The following is a 12,670-nucleotide window of genomic DNA, read 5'->3' on the forward strand; positions in this document are numbered from 1 at the left end:
AAATAGGAAACAACAAAAATCTTTGAGAGGAAAGAGTGACATAATAAATTTGCATTATCTTCTTATCCTAAATGAGATGGAAACACAAATAAATTGAACTATGTAAATTGGTAGAGAAAAAACAGAGAAAGGAGACTAGGCAGGTTAGGCATTCAGTCAATGGCTCTCTATTGGGTCTGGCTGAACTACCAGATGTATTTTAGGACCTGTGCTGTTTTTCAGCAAAGACAGAGTTAAACATTTTAGAAATTCTGAGTGGAGAGTTACAGGGGCTTTCTGTCTCCTGAAATTCCTGCACATGCAGTATTTGCCTTCCTGAAACAATTAAGGAACTCTAATGTAAGTTTGGTTAAAAAATTAAATCCTTTCTGATTTGAAAATAGGATTTAATGTTTTTAATTTTCAGTGACAATTAAGGACTAGTTATACAAGCACTAAAATATAATCTGAGTCTCTAAAATAAAATTACTGAAGATGGTTGTTATTCTATCTAAAGTAAGTTATATGCCACAGAAAAGTAATATTTTGTTGATCTATGCTGTCAGAAACATTTTACTTGCTAGCGGCACAAAGCTGGGAGAAAAAACTAATACATCAGCTGACAGGATCTTAGAGTCACAAAAATCTCCACAGATTTAAGCCCATAGCCTCAATCTAAGAAGAAGAAATTACACAGAGATAAATGTCAATCGTTGAGCCAAGATTTAAATTGCTAAATGCATAAATGCAGGACAGAAGACCAAGATTTAGCTCATGTTACATGTCTGGGAGTTTAAGGTGATCCCAAATTCATGTGCACCAGCAGTGACACAGCAGCCAGTGTACCCCAGAAGCACAGGGTGCAGAATTGAACATCAAATGTCCAGAAGAGGAAATGTGATCCTTAACTGTATTCTACTCTGGTCATTCCTCATTCTCAGTATCTTGTTCAGTTCTGAGTCACATTTTTCCCAGGGAGGACATGTCAGGAATTTGGAAAGTGTGGATTATAGAGAGGACCCAGAGTGGGGTGTGGCAGAGGAGGACCCTGGTGGCTGTCTCTATCTTCATGGGTGGGCACAGATTGTTTCTGCTGCCTTCAGAGAACTATATGTCTTTGTAGAGAGAAATGTGATTGAATACCTCAGAAGCACTTCCTAATGGAATTTTCCAGAACAAATGGACTGACTTATGAGATAAGGTCCTTGTGACTGGGGGCCCTTAAGCAAAGGCAGAACCACCTGCGGAGTGGGGTTCTGTACTGGAAGAGGGGACAGGACCTCTTTCAAACCTCTCTACCTATGTATCTGGGATTCCAATACGGGACCATGTGGCCCTGTGCTCACCAGAAGTAAAAAGGCCATGAGTTTGTTAATATATTCACTGACAGATTTTCATTGGTATTCTGTGTGTGTGTGTGTGTGTGTGAGATTTGGTGGTACTGTGATTTTAGTCTTTGACTTTAATCTTAACGTTAAAAAAAATCTTAAAATTTGACCCTAAGTTACAATTTAAGAACAATATGTAATATGTTATACATGGAAAATATATCAGCTCAAGCTTTGCTGTAGCATCAACAGGAGATACATGCATGTGTATTGGTCTATTGCTAACCTCATTTCAAAAATTAATAAAAAATGATCTACTTGCAAAAGAAAATGATCAACTTGCTCTTATGATTGGTGCTGAAATCAGTAATTCTTCAATCATTAATTCCCCGAAATGATGATTCTTATTACTCAAAAGTTTGACATTTATGATGGTGATTCAGAAACTCAGGAGTTGCTTTTCATATGAAGCAAGAAAAAAGGTTCTTTATAAAACATTAAGAACATCTCTGCCATTTTAGTATTATATCGCCAGGGAATGTCAACTGAAATAAGACACGCTGTGCAAATGTCAATGAATTAGCCACTCTTCTCACCTCGCTGTAGTTGATTTTGTTCATTCTTGCCAACATAATTTCTGGTGTATCTGGCATTATGTGGATCTGGGTCTTGTCTTTGTCCCAGGCTTCTGTGTACAAACGCTATAAAGGAAAACATTTTAACACCATCAGAAAAAATTCAGTGTATAAATAATAGGAATTTTAGGGCCATAATAACTTTAGAAACAAACAAACAAAAGACAAGTTATGGTATTTTGCATACATTATGTATTTTATATATGTTTTCAAGTAATCAGTTCACAGTGGAACACTTATAAGTGCCTTCTGATAATATGAAAATACTATTAAAAGGAAATCAAAAATAAATATCTTTTATGAAAAGACTATTTTCCAGTAAAATACAGCATTTTATCAAAACCATGAAACTAACTGAAGTGAATATTAAATTATAAATGTCATATTTCAGTTAGATGACAGATGCAGACACAGACAAGGACAGAGGATAGTGAGGTGGATGGTAGGTGCCTTTTGTTGCTCAATACTGTACTCCTTTTTTTCTCAGTTATGGTTTTCTTTGAGTCAGCTTCAGGAACCCTATCTTGGTTGTCTAGTTTGGAAGCCTCACCTTGTTCATAGTGATGGCATTATTCTTGGCCAGCACTTGTTCCAGAGAATCAGTCACACTGGTAAACTTGAATTTGTCTGGAGGCTGACGATAGATTTTATCACTCAAAATCTCAGTTGCCCTTTTGCATTTTTCCACATCCAAAGAGCCAATGGGCACCCAGCCAATGCCTCTCAACCACTGGAGATCTGACTTGTACATATTCTGTTGATACAAATATTCAATAAATATTGATCCCTGCATTAGGAATGCATTTTCTCTAAGGGACCTAAAATCAAATAGAAGCATTCTTTACAATATAGTTTGGTAATGCTCACTTTGGCAGCACATATACTAAAATATAGTTTGGTGGGTGAGTAGGGTGGAGGGTTAAAGGATTAACATTCATGAGGAAAGCAGGCATGCTATTCCCTCCTTGTAGGGGCTGCTGGGGTTGGTGCTACCTACTGCTACTTCTCCAAGCAAAGTTAATTCACTAAATCCCCACCTTTGTGTGTTCTTATGAACCTCAGTACTCACATCACTCTGGAGGTCATAGGCCTGCCGAGCATGGGTGACATCGTTCTGGTCAGGCAGACAGGTCCATTGGTGCAGGTAGTGCTTGTAGTCCACATCACTCACCAAGGTCTGGCACTTCTTGGCCAGCACCACCCCTAGCATGTCCACTGGGCTGCTGAACTTGGTCTTCCACTTCTCAAAGTCCTTCTTGTACTCCCTGTCACTCTGGATCTTGGCCACGTGCATGGACCACATCATCTTGGGGTCGTCATGGATAGCTCGAGCACCAATATGGTGACCAAGCTGCTTTCGATAGCCTTCTTTGTACTTGAACTAGAAGAAAAAGTCAACTACTCATCTCCTTTAACTTTGATCAAGAGCAATTCTTAGTCATTAAAAATAATTATTTTCTTTGAATATAAATAATATATAATACATGCATCTTACAAACCATTTAGAAAATAAGTGAAATGTATGCACCAAAAACAAAAGAAAAATTAACACAGTTTGACTACTAAAGACAACATTTTATGATGTGTATGTGTATGAAAGAGAGAATAAAATTAGCACATGCATCATACATTTTTTTTCTGCTCTTTTCAGTTATTATATAAGCATTTTTCTGTCGTTAATTATTCTTTTATTTTATTTATTTATTTATTTTTGGTACCAGGGATCGAACTCAGACCTTGTGCTTGAGGGGCAGGTGCCGGAACCACTGAGCTAAATCCCCGGCCCTGTTAATTATTCTTTATAAAGATGATTTTTAAATAGCAGCAGGTATTTCACTATATGTGTATACATTAATACAATAACCTTTCTTTGTTGACCATATATTTTTAAATTATGATAATTATTTCCCATATTTTAGAAATAAAGAAAAAAAATTTTTATCTTCGTAGCTAAAACAAAGGATATTTTAGAAATGTTAGCAAATTAACCCTTTAAAGAAAACAAATATTTGTAGGTGATCACTGGATGCAGAAATATATGGTCTACATGGATGGTGGAACTTGGAATGTGGAACTCCTCTGTACTGTGTCCTTGCAGGTGCATTAGTTGTTAAGGCATGGGTGTAGTTTTGAAGGGACCTTACAATAAGTCTGAGTGTATGAAAAAAAAACACATTGTGTTTACAAGCCAAAAAAGATACCTGAATTATAGTCAAGTATGCAGTGGTTTTATTCAGCAGGAAATAGATAATATTTGAAAAGTGTGTTGCTATGGACTCAGCCATCGTTAGAATTTGGTGCTGGGCATTTTATTACCATTATTTTATACCATTTACTGACAAAATGAACTGTTAGCAACAGCTTTAACCTTTTTATTTATTTTCCCCACTATAAATTCACGAGAGAGAAAATGATCTTCAAGCCAGAGCTAAAGCAAAGCACTTCTCAGGTGTACTTACATCGCTCGCGATGTCTCTGGAGGCCTTGGCTGCCTTGATGGGAATGGCATCGAGTCGCATATCATAGCCTTTCTTCTTGGCTTCTTCTAGGCCAAGCTTATATAATTTCTGGAACAGATATAAGTAATCTTCAGTTTGATTTGTAAAATGAATCGTAAAGAAAATATACTATGCACCACGTACTTATTTCTTACCTCACTGTAGTTTATTTTGTTTTGTTTAGCTAGTAAAACCTCAGGGGTGTCTGGCATAATATGAATACTAGTTTTATCTTTATTCCAGCCTTCTGTATAGAGGTGCTAAAACAAACAATAAGACAGGACAAGAACAGGTCAGTAATGAACAGTCTGACTCTTAATGAGAATAAAGAGATTCTGCTCTGTGAGCCCTTTATTTCCGACATTTTCAGGTTTAGATGTCTTGTGTCAGTAAGAAGCACAACACTTACTTTAAAATCACTTTAGTAAGTAAGCAAAAAAGTTGAACAGAGATGTTCTTTCATAAAAACAGATTTTAGTGTTTCTACACACACACACACACAATCCACATGCAAAGAAAGAACTTACATGGTTCATGTTAATAGCATTGTTTTTTGCCAAAACCATTGGCATGGAATCCATAAGGCTGGAAAACTTGAGTTTATCTGGGTGCTGACGGTAAACATGGTCACTTAGAATCTGAGCAGCTCTCTTGTTCTTCTCATCTTCAAGAGAACCAGTAGGTATCCAGCCAATGCCTCTTAGCCAGTTAAGATCAGACTTGTACAAATTCTGAAATTGCAAATGACAAATCACTAACTGTAAGCATATGTCCCCAAAGAAATAAAAAATTTATATTGCATTATATATTGCAATATAATTTTACTATAGTGCATTTATATTATACATACAAACAAAACTCTACATATATATACACTTATATACACATACATATAATATTTTAGTGCTTGAATTCTTGGGTAATTTCAAAATTTTGGTATGAATTGTAAACCAAGAAAATATCCAATTAGAAGTATACTTTGGAAAACACTTAAGGACACAGAGTGATTCAATTCTCTATTTCTCTAGATCAGCAATCTTATCACTTCAATCAAAGCAATGGGACTTTGCTAGCTCACTCTTTGTAGATTAACAGTGTCTTCAGACAATTGAGTGACTGGATAGAGCCTGGGCATTAGTCTAGGAAAGTAGAACTCAGTTCTGTAAACCCAACTTCCCTCACATTAGGGGAATTTTGATACTTAGGAAAGCAGTCACAGTATTTAACTAAGTAAAGGAAAACCTTAGACTCACGTCGCTCTGGAGGTCATAGGCCTGCCGAGCGTGGGTGACATCATTCTGGTCCGGCAGACAGGTCCACTGGTGCAGGTGGTGCTTGTAGTCTATGTCGCTTACGAGGATCTGGCACTTCTTGGCCAGCACCACCCCCAGCATGTCCACTGGGCTGCTGAACTTGGTCTTCCACTTCTCAAAGTCCTTCTTATACTCCCTGTCACTCTGGATCTTGGCCACGTGCATGGACCACATCATCTTGGGGTCATCCTCAATGTTCCGTGCACCAATGTGGTGGCCCAGTTGCTTGCGAAAGCCTTCTTTGTACTTGTACTAAGGAAAAAAATATGTCTTTTTCCTTTCAGAATTAGCTTATATTGCCATCTTTGTAGCAAATTACAAAGCACACTGTCTCAAGATGTCTTATTAAGCCTACAGAGCTATGGATTTCAGGTTTTTGATAGGAAAGATTAAAGGCTAAATTCAGCTACAACTTGCATACATAATGAATGTATCCTTGATCTTATTCTTATCCTGCCTTGAAAGTCTGGGATCATTTCTGTTTTAATTTGTTACCTCTTAAAAGACTTTGTTCAGGGCTGGGGATTTAGCTCAGTGGTTCCACCGCCTGCCTTGCAAGCGTAAGGACCTGAGTTCGATCCCCAGTACCAAAACAAAACAAAACAAAAAAGATTTTGTTCAATTTAAAATTAAATTGAGACTACTATGAAGTGATAAATTGCAATCAAATAAATAGCAACAGCAGATAATGTCTTACTTCACTGGCAATTTCCCGGGATGCTTTTGCTGCTTTGATTGGTATGGCATCCACAGGAAGATCATAACCCTTTTTCTTCAGCTCTTCATAACCCATTCGGTAGATTTTCTGGTGAGAAATGAAGATCACTTTGAGAAAAAACATTCTTCATAAACAACTGCAGGAAAATGAATCAAAAGTGCTAAATATTTTAGGAATTCATGAGACTAGTATTTGTGCTTTAGACTACTTGAATGTAATTGGAAATTATGCCCACGGATTGCTGATAATCCTGTTTTAAACTTTAGAGTGCTGTGACTAACCTAGATGCACAAAATTAAATATCAGCTCTTCCCCAATTCTTATGAGAAAGCAGCAGAAGTAAACTGATCGATGAAATATTATTTAGGTGCTGTTTTCCAATTAATGTTGAGTGCTTCATTGGAAATTGTAAGAAAAGCGTGATGCCTTTCCATCTTAGTTCTCTAGAGAGGAAAAACTATGCAAAAGGGGCTATTACTTTTTGTAGCTAATGCACTGTGAAACAGCATCTGCCTCATAATACAGGACGATGCAAAGAAGACTTACATGTTTTTAGGTAACATACAGAGTCCTTCATAGTTTAAAAAATATTATATTTTAAGGAAAGCTCTAAAATTTAGGGGCAATAATTTGTTTTTTTAAGATCTGTGACATAATTGAATAATTGAGACAATAACTTAAGTATACCTTAATCTAGAAACCAAATTGTTTAAAATGCCTATTGATCTTGCACCTGGGTTTATATTTCAGTGTTCATGGTATTACTCTAATACATTCTTTAATGTTAAAGTCATTTTATTAGATTTTAGAATTTGTTTTTTAAATACTTAATTTTTACATCCACAAATTTTAGGAGATTATGCAATGATGACAATAAATATAAAAATGAAATTCTCCTGCATGATTTTGTATGCTTGCTCACTTGAAATTTTGTGGAGTGACTACTATGTGTCAGGCACAACACTAGGTATGCACTGCAGATCTAATAAGAATTGTCTCTGCCTACACAGAATACCTGGCCATACAGGGGAGAGGGATATAAACCATCACTTTATGATAAGATGTGATAAGATGCAAGGAACACTTAAAACAGCTCCCAACACTGCCCAAAAGAGGGATTACAAATATTTTGATGTTTCACCTAAAACCCATTAAATAAGGAACCAGAAGTACATCTAGTTTATTAATCAAAATGATTTAGGGATTCAAAAGAACTTTCAAATATCTTCACTGACTTAGCAGCAATTAAAATGAGATTTCTGAAAATGCATGCTGAATTTGGAAACTTACATCACTTGTATTGATTAAGTTTGCCTTAGCCAAAATAATGTCAGGTGTATCTGGCATGATGTGAATTTGAGTCTTGTCCTTGTCCCAAGCTTCTCTATACAGTCTCTAAAATGAAAATTAAAAATTTTTCAGCGGCCTTATTAGATTAGTGCATGACACAGTTGGTTTCAGACAGGATTACTATATTCATCTGTATTAAACATTACAATTGCTAACATAATAGCAAAAGCAATTCTAGGTAACAGAGACATGGCAGGGAGTATCACAGTCCTCAACTTGAAACTATCCTACAAAGCTACTGTGATAAAAACAGCATGGAACTGGCAAAAAAAAAACAGACCTGAGGACCAGTGGAACAGATTAGAAGATGCAGAAACAATGCAAGACACACTCAGCCATCTCATCTTCAATATAGGAGCCAAATACCCTCAACTGGAGGAAAGATAGCCTCTTTAATAAATGGTGCTGGAAAAATTGGGTTTCAACATGCCAAAGATTAAAACTGGACCTATATCTCTCCCCATGCACTAAACTAAAATCAAAATGGATTAAAGATCTAAATATTAAAATAGAAATGCTGAACCGGCTGGAACAGAGATTAGGTAGAACTCTTGAAGACATCGGTGTAGAAAACGATTTTATGAACAAAACCTCAGTTGCTCATGAACTAGCACAATCAACAAATGGGATCTCTTCTTATTAAAAAGCTTCTGCACAGTAAGAGAAACCACCAGCAGTGTGAAGAGACAACCCACAATGTGGTAAAAACTCTTCACCCTGCTGTTCCTCAGACAAAGGCCTACTATCTCGAATCTATAAAGAACTTAAAAAGATCAGACCCAATCCGAAAATGGGGATCTGAAATGAACATACATTTCTCACACAAAGAAGTAGAAATAGCCAATAAATACATGAAAAAATCTTCCATATCACTGGTCATTTGAGAGATGCAAATGAAAACAACGACGAGATTCCATCTCACTCCAGAAAGAATGGCTGCTATCATGAAATCAACCAATGACAAATGTCGCTGGGGCTGTGGGAAAAGAGGAACCCTGCTCCACTGCTGGTGAGAGTGTAGACTGGTGTAACCACTGTGGAAATCAGTATGGAGGATACCTCAAAGAACTAGGGCTAGAGGTCCCATTTTACCCAGTTATTCCCCTGTTGGGGATCTTCCCCAAAGAATTAAAAGAATCATACCACAGTTATATATGTGCCCTCATGTTTATAGCAGCACAATTTTTTTTTTTTGTACCAGGGATCGAACTCGGGGTCCTTGCACTTGCGCAGCAGGCGGCGAAACCACTGAGCTAAATCCTCAGCCCAAGCAGCACAATTTGTAATAGCTAAAACTTGGAACAGCCCAAATGCCCATCAACTGGAGACTGGATAAAGAAAATGTGGTCTTTAAAATAAAATGGAGTACTACTCAGCCATAAAAAATGAGAAACTAGAGACATTTATAGTCAAATGGATGCACATTGAGACGATATTGTTCAGTGAAATAAATAGGACACATATATGTAAATACCAAACAGTTTCTCTAGTGTGAGAAACTGAAAGTGTAAATAAGGACTAAAAGGTATAATAGATAATGTGAAATAGGAAGAAAAGGGGCAAAGGGGAAGGGGAAGTGGGAGGGGTAGGGGAAAGGAAAGAAGGGAATGGAATTAATATGAGAAAAATGGAAAAATGGAAACAAAGTCTTTGTAAATAGGGAGGGATGGAGGGGTTGAAGGGAGGGCCAGGGATGGGATAAAAATAAGAACCAAGAGAGATTATGTAAAGGTGCAAATCTCCAATGATGAATGTCATTATATTGTATACCTAAAATGTACCAATGATTAGAATGAATAATTGATAATGCGAAATAGGAAGAAAAGGTCCAAAGGGGTAGGGGACGTGGGAGGGGCAGGGGAAAGTAAAGAAGGGAAAGGAAAAATTATGAGAAAAGGAAAAAATGGAAATGAAGTCTCTGTAAATAAGGAAGGGTGGAGGGGGTGAAGGGAAGGCTGGGAATGGGGAAAAAATAAGAACCAAGATGCATCATGTAAATGTACAAGTTCCCAATGAGAAATGTAAATGTGTTGTATACCTAAAATGTACCAATAAAAGAATATTAAAAAAATCCATTCTTATGTCTGTCTTGAACAGAAGATAAGAGGACACAGACAAAAATCTCACAGTTTACTAAAACAAGGTGGTGAAAGTTTGAAAAGCAGAATATTTACATAGTGTCAGAAAACCCTCCCACAAGATGTTTATTAGTTACAAAAGAAAAATAATAACTTGGTAGTGAAGGAATCCAGCAATACTACTTTAATCAAGTTATAAAACTGAAAATGCTCAGAAATGGGACAAATTGATATCATGTGCCTCCTAATATAATAAACCAAGAAGGACATGATGTATAATTGAAAACCGATATGTGAAAACTTATATGTAATTATGTGAAAACACACAATCTAAATCTAATAACAAGAATACACCAAAAAAACCCAAACTGAGGGGTATTTGCAGGATAACTGGTCTATAATTATCACAAATATCACAAATGCAAAGAAATAGTGAGGATGTAGTCCAGAGAAAAAGAAATTAAAGATATAGCAAGGAAATGCAACCTGTTGGTCTTGAATTGGATCCTGGACCAGAGAAAAGTTTTTTCTTTTGTTATAATGAACATTAGTGGTCGAACTGAATAAATTCTGCAAACTAGTATTGTGTTATTAATTCATGGTTAATTCACATTATTAACTAGTATTGTGTTATTAATTCATGGTTTTGATCATTCCCCCATGGTTATGTAAGAGAATGTTCTTCTCAAAAGATACACATTGAAGTATTTAGGGATGAGTGGCATCATGAAGCAATTTTCTTTCTCATGCAGACAGAGATATGAGACCAAGGAAGAAAAAAAGGGAGGGAGGGAGGAAGAACAAGAAAATGTTAATGTGTTAAAGCATTAATATTTGTGAAGTCTGGGTGGAATTACACATATATATATAATTTATACAGTTTCCACCTTTTATGTATGACTGAAGTTATTCCAGTATAAGAAGTTCTGAGTTACACTAATCCCTTGGACTTGTCATATTCCCTTTGAGTTGTACAGTGGAAGATGGGCTGGCACTTTTCTTCTTTTTGAACGTATTTACAACAGTGCATACAACCCAGAGAAACTGATTAAGATTTTCAAGACCAAGATAGAAGAAAGTTCATTAATTTTCATATACTACATTTATCCCCATTCTACACAAGCCTTTCTTTCTTTTCTTTTCTTTTTCTTTTTTTTTTTTTTTGGTACCAGGGATCGAACTTGGGACCTTGTGCTTGCAAGGCAGGCAGCAGAACCACTGAGCTAAATCCCTGGCCCTACACCAGCCTTTCTGATTAAGAACATCAGAGTTTCTTAGCCTCATAACTACTGATGTCATATACTAGATGATTATTGAAAGGGCTATCTTAGCCTATTTAATAAATGGTGTTGGAAAAACTGGATTTCAACCTGTCAGAGATTAAAACTAGACCCATATCTATCACCATGCACTAAACTGAGATCTAAATGGATTAAAGATCTAAATATTAAGACAGAAACACTAAACTTGATGGAAGATAAGTTAGGCAGAACTCTTGAAGATACTGCCATAGGAAAAGACTTTATGAACAAAACCTCAGTAGCACGGGAACTAGCAGAAAGAATCAACTGATGAAATCTGGGATTTCATCTTATTGAAAAGCTTTTGCACTGCAAGAGAAACCACCAACAGAGCTAACAAACAACCTACAATGTGGGAAAAATTTTTTAGCAGCTGTAACTCAAAGGGCTACTATCTAGAATATATAAAGAACTGAAAAAAATCAGACCCCCCCCCAAATTCAAAGACCCAATTCAAAAATGGGCATCTGAAATGAACAGACATTTCTCAAAGAAGTAAAAGAAGTAAATAAACATATGAAAAAATGTTCAACATCACTGCTCATTCTAGAGATGCAGATGAAAATAACATTGAGATTCCATCTCATCCCACAAAGAATGGCTGCTATCAAGAAATCAACCAATAACCAATGCTGGCGGGGGTGTGGAAAGAAAGGAGCCCTTCTCCATTGTTGGTGGGAATGCAGACTGGTGCAACCACTATGGAAATCAGTGTGGAGATACCTCAAAGAACTAGGGCTGGAGGTCCCATTTGACCCAGCTATTCCCCTGCTGGGTATTTTCCCAAAAGAATTAAAAGAATCATACCACAGTGATATATGTGCACCCATGTTTAGAGCGGCACAGTTTGTAATAGCTAAAACTTGGAAACAGCCCAAGTGCCCATCAACTGGAAACTGGATAAAGAAGATGTGGTTTTTTTTTTTATAAAATAGAGTACTACTCAGCCATAAAGAATGAGAAACTAGAGTCATTTATAGCTAAATGGATGCATATCGAGGCCATACTCTTAAGTGAAATAAATAAGACACACATGTGTAAATACCAAATAGTTTCTCTAGTGAGAGAAACTGAGAGTGTAAATAAGGACTAAAAGGATTAATAACTAATAATTGATACTTTGAAATAAGAAAAGGTCCAAAGGGGTAGGGGTGGTGGGAGGGGAAGGGGAAAGGAAAGAATGGAAAGGTAATGCGGAAAAAATGAGAACCATGATACATCATGTACAGGTACAAGCACCCAATGATAAATGTAAATGTATTGTATACCTAAAATGTACCAATAAAAGAATTTAAGGGAAAAAAAAAGAAAGGGCTATCTTGTGCATTGTGGGATTTTTAGCAGCATTCCTAGATTCTATCCACTAGGGGCCAGTAGCATACCATCCTCAAGTGTGACCAGCAAAAATATTTCTATATGTAGTCAAAAGATCTCTTGTGAGACAGAACTGTCCCTGGTGGAGAACCACTA

At 36.6% G+C, this 12,670-nt stretch overlaps 1 protein-coding gene across 39 annotated transcripts in view; it reads right to left on the reverse strand.

The window, feature by feature from the left end:
- Neb (nebulin) overlaps positions 1-12,670 on the reverse strand; it is a 227,134-nt gene that overhangs the window by 125,811 nt on the left and 88,653 nt on the right. For all 39 annotated transcript variants that reach the window (XM_087209962.1, XM_087209988.1, XM_087209985.1 and 36 more), the window contains 9 exons: positions 7,762-7,866; positions 6,451-6,558; positions 5,694-6,005; positions 4,968-5,171; positions 4,596-4,700; positions 4,402-4,509; positions 3,012-3,323; positions 2,493-2,696; positions 1,904-2,008 (listed from right to left, as the gene is read on the reverse strand). In XM_087209962.1, coding sequence (XP_087066088.1) covers positions 1,904-2,008; positions 2,493-2,696; positions 3,012-3,323; positions 4,402-4,509; positions 4,596-4,700; positions 4,968-5,171; positions 5,694-6,005; positions 6,451-6,558; positions 7,762-7,866 — 1,563 coding nt within the window. The remainder of the gene's footprint in view (positions 1-1,903; positions 2,009-2,492; positions 2,697-3,011; positions 3,324-4,401; positions 4,510-4,595; positions 4,701-4,967; positions 5,172-5,693; positions 6,006-6,450; positions 6,559-7,761; positions 7,867-12,670) is intronic.

Source organism: Heterocephalus glaber, unplaced genomic scaffold (assembly GCF_053883595.1).
Source record: "Heterocephalus glaber isolate CG9 unplaced genomic scaffold, H.glaber_assembly_v1.0 deba00001097, whole genome shotgun sequence".
In the NCBI taxonomy this organism is placed as follows: Eukaryota; Metazoa; Chordata; class Mammalia; order Rodentia; family Bathyergidae; genus Heterocephalus; species Heterocephalus glaber.